General features: G+C 37.4%; 1 protein-coding gene across 1 annotated transcript; it reads left to right on the top strand.

The window, feature by feature from the left end:
• The first annotated feature begins 9,479 nt into the window (after nucleotides 1-9,479).
• LOC110217516 (eukaryotic initiation factor 4A-I-like) lies at nucleotides 9,480-12,621 on the top strand. The gene is given in 3 exon segments (XM_020999930.2): nucleotides 9,480-9,484; nucleotides 11,977-12,158; nucleotides 12,161-12,621. Coding segments are annotated over 3 exon segments (597 nt in total). The 3' UTR covers nucleotides 12,571-12,621.
• The last annotated feature ends 1,465 nt before the right edge of the window (nucleotides 12,622-14,086 follow it).

Raw genomic sequence — 14,086 nt, 5'->3', positions numbered from 1 at the left:
AATGTTCTGTAAAAGACTGTTAAACAGTACCAACAAAAATAACAAATAAAAGAAAAATAATTAAAACCTAGGATTTTCAAAACTTTCTTTTTTCCTAATTAGGCTAAACTGTTTTCACTAATGCTTAGTATAAAAACCTATTATTGTACCAAGTGGTTAACAACTATTATCTCATTTGACCTCACAACAAGCTTGAGAAGTATATGCTGTTATTATTCCTATTTTATAATTAAGGAAACTGAGGCAGATAGAGGTTAAGTAACTTGCCTAGCGTCTTATTGGTAATGAATTTCTAAGGCCAGGTTTAAAATCAGGACTTTCTGACTTACAATATCCACTATGCCAGCTGTCAGACTCAAGTGACTTGAGTTCAAGTGGATAAGTTATTTGGATGCTCTGAGTATCACTATCTCATCTACAAAACAGGAGTGTTGAACTATGCCATTGTAAGAGATGATCTCTCAAAAGTGAAGCCTCCTCAGGGGATCAATAGTTCTTGTTAATATATATATATATTTAGGCAGTTGGGGTTAAGTGACTTGCCCATGGTCACACAGCTAGTAAGTGTCAAATGTTTGGTCTGAGGTCAGATTTGAACTCAGGTCCTCCTGATTTCAGAGCCAGTGCTCTATCCACTGTACCATGTAGCTGCCCCTCTTATTGATGTTTCTTGAATGTTGCTTTCAAAACCCTCCCCCTGCTCAGACCCTGTTTTTTTTTTTTAAATGCTTAGCAGAAAGAATAGCCCTGCCCCCAACCCGAACTGCTTGCCCTTTGAAAAGCTTCCAGTCTTTTCTTGTTTCTGGGATAAGGAGAAGGGGGTTAGGGAGGGGAAATTGCAGTAAGTTTAGGTTTCCTAGAAATTACCTAAACCTATAGGAATTCGGCCCTAAACCTCCTCCTGATTGCCATACCACTAGTACATCAGCATTAGGTTTGCTAAATAAGGACATGTATGTTTGGATTGGTTATGCCCTGTTTCCTTGTTCTTTGTCTTTGAATTTTTCACGGCTAGAATGTACACCCGCCTCCCAACCAATGGGAGTAAGGGATAGTGGTGAGAGGAGGTTTGTTTGCATTAGGGTATATAATCTCATTTTGCTTTTTGTGCCTCCCCTCTCTCCTCCTGGAAGTGTACTGGGGGAGTAGACGCCCCTTCTTGCAAGATTGTAATCAAAAGTAACTTTTGCTTCTACCTTGAGAAGTCTCTGAGTTTAGTTGATTTAGAGTTGCTGTCCCTTCTAGCTATAAATCCATGATTCTGGGATTTTATGACTAGTCCTCTTAATGAGCCTCTTAGAAGTTAATTAAGCTAATCTCTAGTACAACAGATTCAGTCCACCACCAGACCCATAACTGAAAACTTTTGCAAGCTTAGTAGGACCACTGAAGAGCTTGTATTGCACTGGTGTAGCCTTTAGGGACACAAGATGACCTTCATACCACAATGAGGCATTCAAGTGGTCTTCTAATAGATAATAAGGTTTTGAGTAGTATCAAGTAATTAAATTTAAAGCTAGGATCTTGTTTAGTGTGAATGATACCTATGAAGTGGTTATGTATTTGAACTTGCACTATTGGAGTTCTAATTACGTAAACTAATGTAATTGCTTCTTTATTATTGTTCGTTCAGTCTATTTCAGTTGTGTCCGTCTCTTTGTGGCCCCATTTGGGTTTTTCTTGGCACAGATACTGGAGTGTTTTGCCATTTCCTTTGCCAATTCATTTTACTGATGAAGAAACTGAAGCAAACAGGGTTAAGTGGCATGCCCAGGGTCACATAGCTAGTCAATATCTGAGTCCAGATTTCAGTTCACAAAGATGAGTCTTCCTCTATCCACTCTATCTGCTGTATACCTAGCTGCTCTAATTGCTTCTAGCTCAATATGCAGTGTAAATTCTAATAGTATCTTCACTTCACAGGATTCATTATTCACACTAGTTGAGACCCAGCTTTACTGGATAGTGATTTGGTGAATTAAATCGTAGGGGGAAAAAGTTAATAAATTCTTTTTTAATATATTGAATTTTTGTAGCCAAATTGAAAATTTCTTGATTTTATAGTAACATAGATTTAGCTAATTTCAGAGAAAGTGCTGTTCCGCATTGGTAGAGGAAGTTCCTCACTGAGAACTCCTTGTGCCAATGAAACCATTGACCCAGTCAAAAACAGAACACAACACAACACAAATCAACAAATAAGCCACACAATTTAAAAAAAATATTATTTTACCCATTAGGAGGGAAAAATGGCAGTAATAGGGGTGGGGGATGGAATAGGTTGTTTGCATTGTTGAAACTAAAGGAATTACCATTTGAAAAAATTTATTTTTTTAAATGTTTATAAATAGGAGTACTAAATGATTAGCAACTTAGCCTAGCATTTTGATGTACTGAAAATGAATAAAAGGTACTACATCTGTGATATCTGTGAATAGAGACTAAACATAAAGTAGTAGACAGACAGCTGTCCTCAGTGTCAGAAAGATCTGGGCTTTCATTTAGGGGCTGTTAGGTGGCACAGTAGCTAGAGTGCATAGAATTCCAGGCCTGGAATTAGGACACACCTGAGTGTAAATCTAGCCTTAGATACTTACTAGCTGTATAACTCTGAGAAATTCACCTAATCTTTATCTGCCTCAGTTTCCTCAACTGTAAAATGGGGATAATAATAACACCTACCTCCCAGAGTCGTTGTGAGCAACAAATGGGATAATAGTTGTAAAGTTCTTAGCACAGTGCCTGACCATAGCAAACACTATGTGAATGTCAGCAATTATTATTACTATTTAGGTTCTGCATTTGACATATACTGGCTATATGATCCTGAGCAAGTAACTTAACTTCTTAATGTCCCAGGTAACTATGATGTTATAGCAAATTGTGGAACAGTTACTGATCTGCCATGTTAGGTAGAAGGAGTATCCTTCATGAAAGTTCCCAAACATAAATAAAATTACAAATCTTGTCCTTTCCCAGTGCTCCTCATCAGTCTTAAAGCTTTCCTTCTGAGATTATCTCCATTTTACCCAGTTTGTACATTGCTGTTTGCATGTTGTCTTTTCTCTTTGACTGTGTACTCCTTAAGGGCAGGGATTATTTTTTGCCTTTATTTGTATGTTCAATACTAAATATAATGCCTTATCCATAGCAACTGTGTAATGAATGCTGTTTGACCCACTGGCAGTTAAAAAAAACCACTTAAATAGCTTGGGGTATATAACAAAATTTAAAAAAAACAACAACAACACACCACTTAAATAGCTAGGCTTACATAACAAAAAATAAAACAGCCCCACCCAACAAACAAAATAAAACAATTAGAATTAAATAGTGATTTAAATGTTGCAAAGCACTTTATCTCTTTTTTCATTGTCACGACAACCTTGTGAGGTAGATGCGATTATTATCCATTTTATAGATGAAGAAACTGAGTCAAACACAGGTTAAGTGACTGACCCAAGGTCAAAAATTAGAAAGCATCGGAGACTGGATTTGAACTCTGTTTCCTTGACTGGAGGCCCAGATCTCTATCTACTGTGCCACTTAGCTGCCTCACTTTTTTTCACTTATGTGAAATATTCAAGGATTGGATTTTATTTAAATACATTTTTGCTAATACTTCTTGTACTAGGGGCAGATTACCATTCCATATTCAACTCCCGGTGTCTAGTGTCTTTGTTTTCCCCTTTCTCCCATAATGTACCAAACTGTGATAATAATGCTGTTTACCTTTCAGAAATGGTTTTAGGCCTAACCAGAGAGTAGTTATAAGCCATTTTGAGGTCTTTAGAAAACTGTCCTTCATAAATATAGAGTATAGAAATAATCCATATTCAACTGCCGCCAAACTACATGATATAATATATATGCAACTATCAGCAGAATCTAGTAGTTCACAGTAATTGTAAAATCCTCCCTGAGCATACCTTGTGACTCTCCTCCAAAGGGGAATATAAGCATCAAGAATGAAGCTCTACTAAAGAAACAATAGGTTACAGAAAGAGATTGAGAACCAGGCCGACTCTGTATTTTTTTAATACTTTGCACATTAAAAAACATTTTAATATACATTACTTTGTGTGCCATGGGGATGAGTTAACATTCCTATGGCAACACGAACTGTTTCATTGACTGCCAATTTGTGTGCTTCAATTCACATCTCTAATGTCACAGCATGTTTAGTACAGTGCTTTTTTAACTTCAAAGCACTTTGGAAATATTAATTACTGGATATTCAGAATACCTGTCTGAGACAGGAGCCTCACCATTCAGCTTTCACTCCCAATAGAAAGAAAAGTGCCCTAATCATTAAGCCATTGGTGGTTAAATAATATAAAAGTGTAAGAGGTGGAAAGAGTAACAGTCAACTTTTCTAGACTTGACAATGGAAACTATAATTTAAAGAGTCTTATTCCAAAGCTCATTAAGTAATACATTGTTTTACATTCTAGCATTGTGGACAATAAGATGCAGAAAGTTTTTCCCCCCCCCAAGAATCCTCTATTTCTAATCTCTTGCAATCAATACTCTCATTATATTAATTAAATTAAAATTTCACAACATGCACTATGTACTATATCCATTGTGTGAGTCAGAGGGATAGTGGATAAAGAGCTGATTTTGAAGCCAAATGATTCAAGGCAAGTCCTTTAATCTTGGTGCTCTAGGATAATGACATCAAACTCAATAGAAAGTTTACATAAGGATCCCTGTGGGCTGCATGTTGACTTAGAACATGACAAACTACCATTAACTATGTTTTATTGTATTTTTATTTATTTTGTTAAAGATTTCCCAATTATATTTTAATCTGTCTCAGGTTATACACAGTAGTGTTGCAGGCCCATGCGTTGGACACCTTGGCACTAAAATGCTTTGTAAGACTCTAAAAATTGTGCATACTTCCTATCCCTTTTACTGGGGAGGATGAGGCTTGTGGATCTCTTGAATTCCAGGAGTTTTGAGCTGCGGTAGTACCAAAGTTGATTGGATTTCTATAATGTCTTATATTTATATAGTGAACTCCTAGGAACAGCAACAGAAAGGTGAGGGTGAGGGTGAGGGTGAGGGGGTAGGTTGTCTAAGGAGGCCCTGAACTAGCCCAGGTTGGAAACAAAGTTCAAAGCTCTGATCAGTAGCTGGGCTGGTCTCATAAGCAGTCTCTGCACTTTCACCTGGGGTAACACAGGTCAACTTAATCTTAAAAAACAAAATGAACTCAACCAAACAAAAAGGCCATGTAAATTGCAGAGAAGGTAACAGTAATTTCCAATATCAATGAAATTACAAATCTAGACCATATCCCTACTATACTCATTAAATATAAACCATCATAAAATTAGTAATAGCCAAATACAGTTTGTTATGCTAATTAATTGTAATTAGTATTAAGAAGATTGCTTGTTCTACACAGCCACAAAATAATATTTCTAAAGCACAAGATTGGCCGTGTTATTGTGTTGCTCAAAAATCTTCCTCAGCTCCCTATTGCCTCTAGAATAAAATACAACTCCTCAGTTCTTTTCAATTAAAGTCTTTATCAATCTGATGACATTGGCAAAGAAGGCACAGTAGGAGAAAGCAGTACATCAGCTTTTTTTTTCCCCCAACTACTTCAACAAAGACTGAGTTAGAGCCAGATAGCATAGTGCATGGGAAAACCGAAGAGAAACAACAGCGGCATTTTTCTAGCCCAAGATTCCCAAGTTAGCCCACAGGTAAGTAAATAGGTTAGAGGCTACAACCAGGAGTGGATCTGTATCACTGTTGCTCCGATTTTGGAACAGCATCAAAGATTTACCCCACAGACCTGGGCTGGGCTCTATAGCTGAGTAACAAAGACTGGGCCTGTGGACTTCAGGCTAAAGAGCAGGAATGTACCTACAGATATGAACCTTTGAGGCACCCTAGCTATCACACCGAGTCTGGGGCCAGCAATTGTATACTAGAACTTCAACCAGGGTCAAGCCTATAGTAGTATTTCTGTAAGGACTTCAGTAGTCTTCCAGCCCTGTTAAATGAAGAAGCTCGAAAGCCCAAATCCTCTGAGTTACCCAGACAAAAACAAGCCTAGAGTAAAAATTGAAAGTTCTCTTTCCTAATGTTACGGAGTCTGAATATCAACTAGTCATCAATTCCTCGGGTATTCTTCCCACCCACCTCACAGCATAAATCAGCATCAGTGCAGGAACCATGAACAGCATAATAGATCCAGGCTCCTAGCCCTTTCCTCTAGGATCTGGTCCTGCTCTACCCAGGTAAGAACATCATAAAATTTTGGCACCCTATTCTACTTGAGACCATAGGGCAGTTGACCTGTTTCCATTCTCCTTGACTGCCCCCATATTGTATCTCCTCTCAATAAAACTGGCTTCTTTACTTTCTATCTACTGACTCCTTTCTTGGGCCATGTTCTGTCTTGCTCTCCAGCCCCATCTTGTATTAAACCCTGGAATCCTGAAACTCACTCAAACTATGTTAAGACAATTGCCCGCACCCAGACCAGTAGACAAAGCCCACAAAGTACAGGTCAGAATGACAGCAGTCAGACCATGCTCTAAACCAGATCACTTAAGACCCAGTGATAGTTTGCAGCTTCCTGGCCTGAGTTGCCCACAAAATCCATGAAGAACAAAGCACCTAATAGGCAGAGAACACAACAGCAAAACCACAGATTATAAAGATCAGGAACAAAATAGGTCTCAACATTCTGTCCAGAATTATGCAGAGGTTCAACTTTTATTTATTTTTATTTTATTTTATTTTATTTTTTCAGAATCTCAACCTAACACAAAGTCCAAATTGAGGAAATAAGATTAGAAGAAGGAATAAGCATATAAATCCTTTCATAATCTGGCTGCAGCTTACTTTTCCAGACTTAACTCCACATTACTACCATTCATGTACAGTACATTCCAGTCAAGGGACATCAGTGCCATCTAGTTCAACCCTCTCTTTTTACAGATAAAGAAACTGAGGCCCAGATAGGCTGAGACTTGTCTCTTTCCACAGTACCATGCTGCTTCTCAGTTTCCTCCTCAAAATGTAAGAATGAGGGTCACTAGATCAATTGACCTATCCCATTTAAAGTTATTGAAAAGTCCCTGTCCCTGATACTCTTTTCAAACAAGAACAATAATCAACAATAGGTGTGCAGGTCTAGAAATTCCTGTTGAATCAATCAATCATAGACCTTAGTCTAAATGTGAAAAATCCTTGATCAATTTAGAAGTCTCCAAAAGCTATTGAATGAAGTAAAATGATTCCACAAAGGATGTGTATTTGGATTGGTTGAGGAGACTCAACTCATCCATTGATTTTGTGTAAAAGAGTAAGCCAATTCAGATCCAAGACATTTAAGTTTCTTGTATATTGTTTTCCTCTAAGTGATTTATTGTCTTTTGCTTCTAAAATTAAAAAAAAACATACTGAATAACTGTAGTGTAAAGCTATGTAGGAGATGTAAGGGAAAATAAACAATTTAGAAAAAAATAGGTCCCTGCCTTCATGCAGTTTATAATCTAGAGGAGAATAAGATACAGAGAGATAGTTAAGTTATACTATGTAATATTATATGATAAGTAAATAGGAGAGGTAGAAAATTTTTTTTATGTGAGATAGGCAAGGGAAAAATAATTTTAGAGCATTTTTAAATGAAATTGTGATTTTGCTGATGTATTTCCTCCATCAATGCAAATAGCAACCCACTCCCATCCTCTCATCATGTGTGATTCTTATATCTTCTCTTAATTCCTCAATGGGGAAATCATTCATCTGTCTCTCTCAGTCTCTCTCTCTCTCTCTCTCTCTCTCTCTCTCTCTCTCTCTCTTCTCTCTTCTTTCTCTCTCTCTCTCTCTTTCTCCCTCCACATATCTGTATATTTTTCTATCTATTTATCTCTATATCTTGACATTGTGTGTGGATAATAATGTAGCTCACAACATCATTTCTTAGTCTCTACATGGCCAATTATTTTCCTGCCTGATCAACACATCATGAAGCTAAGAGATTCTCTGGTTAAATGACCATATCTTGATGAATCAAGCTCTTTTGTGATGCACAAATTCATTATTTGAGTTTTGTCCAATTGAAGCTGGGCACCACACAGTTGGTAGTGAGCACCACCCATCAGGCCTGCTCTATGTTTATAGTTTAAATAGCTGGTGAGAAAATGGCCACACTAATTTTACACCCATAGTAGAACAAGACTAGAGAACATAGGACGCGTGTAATAGTGAGAAAACAACTGGCAAAGAGAGTTCTTAGCAATGATAAACCAAGTTAAGGGGATAGTGGGAGGGTAGGAAGTAAGCAGTATTGGAGATGTATTAAGTATGGTAAAAGGATGAGGAAAGAGGTTACTAAAAATGGAAGGATTCAGAAAAAGGCAACTAGGAGGGTAGAGGGCCTTAATTCCACACCATTTGAGGTTTGGTTGAAGGAATGGATTGTGTTTCTTTTGAAAAGGAAACTCAGAGGAGAAATAATTGCTATTTTCAATATTTGAAAGGCTGTCACATAGAATAACTAATTACTGATCTTATTCTATTTGGCCTAAGAAGTCAAAACTGGGAGGAATGGGAGGCTGTTACAAAGAGGCAGATTTAGGTTTGGCATTAGGAAAAGACAACAACACTCAGAGCTGTCCAAAAGTGGAATGTGTTATCTTGAGAGGTGGTAGATTTAGCTCCATTTTGGCAGACTTCAAACAGAAGTTGGGCCATCAGGTCACCTAATAGTAAAGATTTCTTTCTGTTGTAGTTTAGAATAGATGACCAATGGGGCACTCTAAAATTGTTTGATTAATGATAAATGCAAGCTTTAAGTTATCAAAGATAGAGAAAATTATAATTAATTATTATAATTTTAATCTCTGACTATAATTTTTTTTGACTTCCATGTCTAAAGACCACAATAGGGGGCAGCTAGGTGGCGCAGTGGATACAGTACAAGCCCTGGATTCAGGAGGACCTGAGTTCAAATCCAGCCTCAGACACATAACACTTACTAGCTGTGTGACCCTGGGCAAGTCACTTAACCCTATTGCCTAGCCAAAAAAAAAAAAGATGAGTTGTAAACATCCACAAATCGTCAGGGGCAGCTAGGTGGCACAGTGGATACAGCACCGGCCCTGAAGTCAGGAGGACCTGACTTCAAATCTGGCCTCAGACCACACTTGACACTTACTAGCTATGTGACCTTGGGCAAGTCACTTAACCCCAATTGCCTAAAAAAAAAAGAAAAGAAAATAAAGACCACAATAGTTGATTTCAATAAATTCTTTTCTGCATAATATTTTGCATAACCTGTGAAATGTTTCAAGATAGTCTGGTATGGTGATAAGAAAAAATATAAAGACTGAGTAATCTTAATTCCATTTCCTTGCTTTTTCAGTTTAGCAGTATTATTTTAAACAGGTTTTTTTTGTAATGGCAAGATAAAGACATTTATCCTACAAAGGCTGAAATGACTGAGAATGAGGTAGGTGTAGAGCATAGCAGAAAACAGATTCCTTGAAGAGGGGTCGAGTGCAGGGCAGGCCTGGCTTTGAAAGAGAAAGTGGCGAATTTCAAGTCAACATGTCCATTTCACTTTCTTGTACCTTTTTTTTTCTTTGCAATTTGCCTGCTGGGAGAACAAAACAGTGAAAATGGGATTCTGTTTAACTGGATGATGCAGTCTACTGACCCTATTATCAGGACCAGTGGGCTGCTATGTGAATTAAAAAGTCCATTTTGGAAACTAGCAAAAGGTAGACATTGCCTAGAGTTTACTAGTGAGTGTATTTAAACCTGAAAAGTCCTACTTGATTCCCTCATATTTCCAAGAAATGTGCACCAATAGGAAAAACTTGCTCTTCTTTCCCCAACATTTTTAGGTGTAGTTCAGAATTAAATCTTGTCTCTTCTATTATGGATGAATCAGTCTTGTGGCTAAGATATTCTTCTGTACAGTGAGAATATTTTAGACTTCATTCTTTCTTTATGTAACTATCTTTGGGCTCTGCTGAGACAGACAATCTACCCTCCTTTCAACCCCAAAAGGGCAAGAATGTGGAAACATGCTTTATAACACACTTAGCTCTTTTTAACTCTGAGACATGCTGACTTTCTGGCGTGATGCCCACAAAAAGAGACAAATGAGACCCTGCTGGCTATTATTCCCTCCCTCCCTCCTCTACAGCTGGGGTGGGGGAAAAGTAAACTATCCAATTGGAAAGGGGCCTCATTTCCTTCATCAAGTCAAAAGTAAAAATAATAATAATAATAATAATTGGAGAAAGTACTTAAAGTTACAGTCTGCTTATATACAAGTTGGCTGATGTTTTTGCTATTTATAATGAGGCAGAAAGAATGTATCAAGGGACCCAGAAATGGGAACATAGAAAGCTTTCCAAAGGTGATCACCCTTTTTTTAAAAAATCATAGATATTTTTTAGTGTGTTAGGTATTATTGGCACTTTTGTTTGGATTATGAACAAACATTCTTTGCTTTTGTTGTCCTGTATCAAAATCTTATTCTTTTGTGTCCCAATATTAAGGGAATTTGCTAGATAAAAAAAAAAATCGCTAAGAAGGAGATTAAAGAAGATATTCTAAAACTTTATTTAAAAAGGAACAGATTGAGAATTTTTTAAGTGGATGTCATTCTTCAACCATGTAAGTTTAGGTGAAAATAGTATTATTTATGATCAAAGATCTAAATGCCACATGGAGTGGGGATTATAAAGAGGATGCCCTTACCAATAATGACTCATGTATCCACCCCTTTGACCCCAAACCCAGTGATTACTCCATATTTCTAGAGTCCTTGGAATCTGGGTCTGATTTGGAATAAGTCTAAGCTTTCTATGACAGAATGGAGTTTTTAGTGTAGGGCCTTTCCCTGGTTGTTCCCTACTTCAGGAGATCATAAAGAGAAATTTATTTTGGTTCTTACAAGAAAATTGAGATCTTTTATATTTGGGTTTCTATTTGGATCCCATACTCCACAGGGGTGGCATATTATGACTTTGAGGTCTTGGGATCACAGACCCAGAGCTGGAAGGGATCTTAAAGGTCCAACCTTCACATTTTATGGATCAGGAAACAAATTCAGAAAGGTTAAGAGACTTTGCTTATAATGACACAGCTAGTAAGTGTCAGAGGCAGTATGTGAAATTAGGTCATGCCCATTCTAGATGTTGTATTTTACCTACTACATGATGTACTAAGTATGCCTTGGTTTGTTCATAAAGTAATTGCCATATTTTTTCAAAATTCCAAAGCTGGTGGTGGAATGGTTAGAATTGAAACTGGAGGAGGATTCTTTCATCTTTTCTGCAGTTTAATTCATTAATAATTAAATAACTTATTTATTTTATAAGAAATTAAACATCAATTTTTGTGGAACTTTGGTGAAAACTGATTTTTCTCCCCTAAATTTTTATGCCAATTGAAAATCTGTTCTCCAAGCTTTCCAATGATATCTTAATTGTTAAAGCAAATGGCCTTTTCTTAGTCCTTGTCTTTTGACTTCTCTGTAGTATTTGACACAATTGACCACACCTTCCTCTTGTATATTCTTTTGGTTCTCCTCTAAATTGTCTAAATCATTCTTATAAATTGAATTGCTGTATCATTATCCTTGTACCACCCATCTGCTATAAGTGGGTAAACCCCAGGACTCTGTTCTGGGACCTTTTCTATCTCTGTGCTCTTTCTCTTGATTATGTCCTCAGCTCATATGATTTCAATTATTATTTCTATGCATTGGACTCCCAATTTTACACACCTAGACCTTAAGCTTCAATAACTACATCATTAACTGTATAATGGACATGTCCACCTGGGTGTCCATAGGCATTTCAAGCTCAACAAGTATAACTGAACATTATCTTTCTCTGTAACCAGGCAGCTAAGTAGCATAGTGGATAGATTCTTAGAATTGGAGTCAGGAAGACTTCGCATAAAAAATGGTCTCAGATAACTGAGACTACTACTCCTGTCAGCCACCATGCCCTCAGATGTGCTGGAAGTGACCAAGAAGTTTATGAGGGATCCTATCAGGATTCTAGTCAAGAAGCAGGAGTTGACATTAGAAGGCATTCGTCAGTTTTACATAAATGTGGAACGAGAGGAGTGGAAGCTAGATACCTTGTGTGATCTGTATGAAACGCTATTACCCAAGCTGTTATCGTCATCAATATCCGCCAAAAGGTGGATTGGCTCACTGAGAAAATGCATGCCCGTGACTTTACTGTCTCTGCAATGCATGGAGACATGGACCAAAAAGAACGGAATATAATCATGAGGGAGTTTCGTTCAGGTTCCAGTAGGGCGCTTATTACCACTGACCTATTGGCTAGAGGCATTGATGTTCAGCAAGTGTCTTTGGTTATTAATTATGACCTTCCCACCAACCGGGAAAATTATCTTCACAGAATTGGCGGTGGTGGGCACTTTGGCTGTAAAGGCGTGGCTATCAACATGGTGACAGAGGAAGACAAAAGGATTCTTCGAGACATTGAGACCTTCTATAACACCTCCATTGAGGAGATGCCTCTCAATGTGGCTGACCTCATCTGAGGGGCTTCCCCACCTGATTTAACCCAGGGCCTTGCTCTCTGGGATGGGGGGAGGGGGGAACAAGGGACGGACACCTTTGTCATTTTTTTCTTTTTTCTTTTTTTTTTACTTTGAATAAATGTCAATTTTTGAGGCAAAAGAAAAAAAAGTAGTAGCTTAAACTATGTTTAGTTTAATTTCCTTATTCTAAAATTTGGGGAAATAATATTACCTACTTTTGTGAAGTTCTTTACAAAGTTTGAAATGTCATATGAATGCTAGGTATTGTTGTTATTGTCATTCTCCTTATTAAACTTTTTGGGTCATAGATCCCTTGGGCAGTCTACTGAAGCATATGGATCTCTTCTCAGAATGATATTTTATATGCCTATGATAAAATATATAGGAAAACAAGGAATAGCAATTTTATTGAAATACAGTTATCAACATATTTTTTAAAAACAAGTTTGTATACCTCAGGTTAAAAACTCTAAATAAACTTATTTTTCTATTTTCTCTAACACTGTTGAGGGTACCACCATCCTTCTAGTTACTCAGTTTGAAACTCATCCTTGACTCTTCACTCTTCATATATCCAATCAATTGCCAGGTTTTATCAATTTTATCTACTTCTACAACACCTCCCAGATAAGTTTCCTTTCTCTAAAGACTCCTCTCCTCCATCCCCGCCCCAGTTCAAGTTATCTGGACTACCACAATAGTGTTCTAATTAGTTTTCCTGACTCCTGTCTCTCTCTTGTCTAATCCATCCTCTGTGTATCTGCCAAATTAATATTCATAAAAGCACAGTTCTGACCACGAAGTTTCCCTGCTTAATAAACTTTAATGATCTCCTATTGCTTCTAGGGTGAAATGCAACCCCCTGTTTGGCCTTTCCTTTCCTTTCACAATCTGACTCTAACCTACCCATCCAGACTACCTTATATTATTCCCCTCACATTCTTTCTGTTCTAGCCAAACCAACTTATTTGCTATCCCCTGAATTCAAAACTCCATCTTCAGTCTCTGTGACAAAAAGCTCTCTCTTGAGAGAGAGAGAAGGCATGAAAAGCTTTGTCTTTTCTACCCTACCTCTTATGCTCAGATTAGTTACCACTTTCTAAAGGAGGTGCCTGACTTCCCTTGGTGTTAGTGGTCCTCCCTAATTATTTTATATATTTGTGTATTTACTTCGTATGTGTATGTATGCATGCATGTATGTGTTTGGTACTTAATTTTGTGTGCATATGTCTTCCCGCAATAGGGTGTAAGCTTCTTGATGGCAAGGACTGTTTTTGTTTTTGTCTTTATATCCCAGAAGCCAATATGATATCTGACTTGTAGTAGAGGCTTACTAAATGTTAAATGAATTGAATTGAATCAATCCTCTCCTCTCTTTTCTTCATCTTTCCCTCCCTTTCCTCCTTTCTTCCCTTCCTCCATCTTTCCCTCCATTCCTCCCTCCCTTCCTTTCCTTCCTTCCCCTTTGGTTTGCAATTTGTTTTTTCTTGGTATTTAGATATCACACAAATATATT

Source organism: Phascolarctos cinereus, unplaced genomic scaffold (genome assembly GCF_003287225.1).
Source record: "Phascolarctos cinereus isolate Bilbo 61053 unplaced genomic scaffold, phaCin_HiC Scaffold_726;HRSCAF=1367, whole genome shotgun sequence".
NCBI lineage: Eukaryota > Metazoa > Chordata > Mammalia > Diprotodontia > Phascolarctidae > Phascolarctos > Phascolarctos cinereus.
Note: the sequence above shows the minus strand (reverse complement) of the source record. Positions and strands in the feature narration are given on the sequence as shown.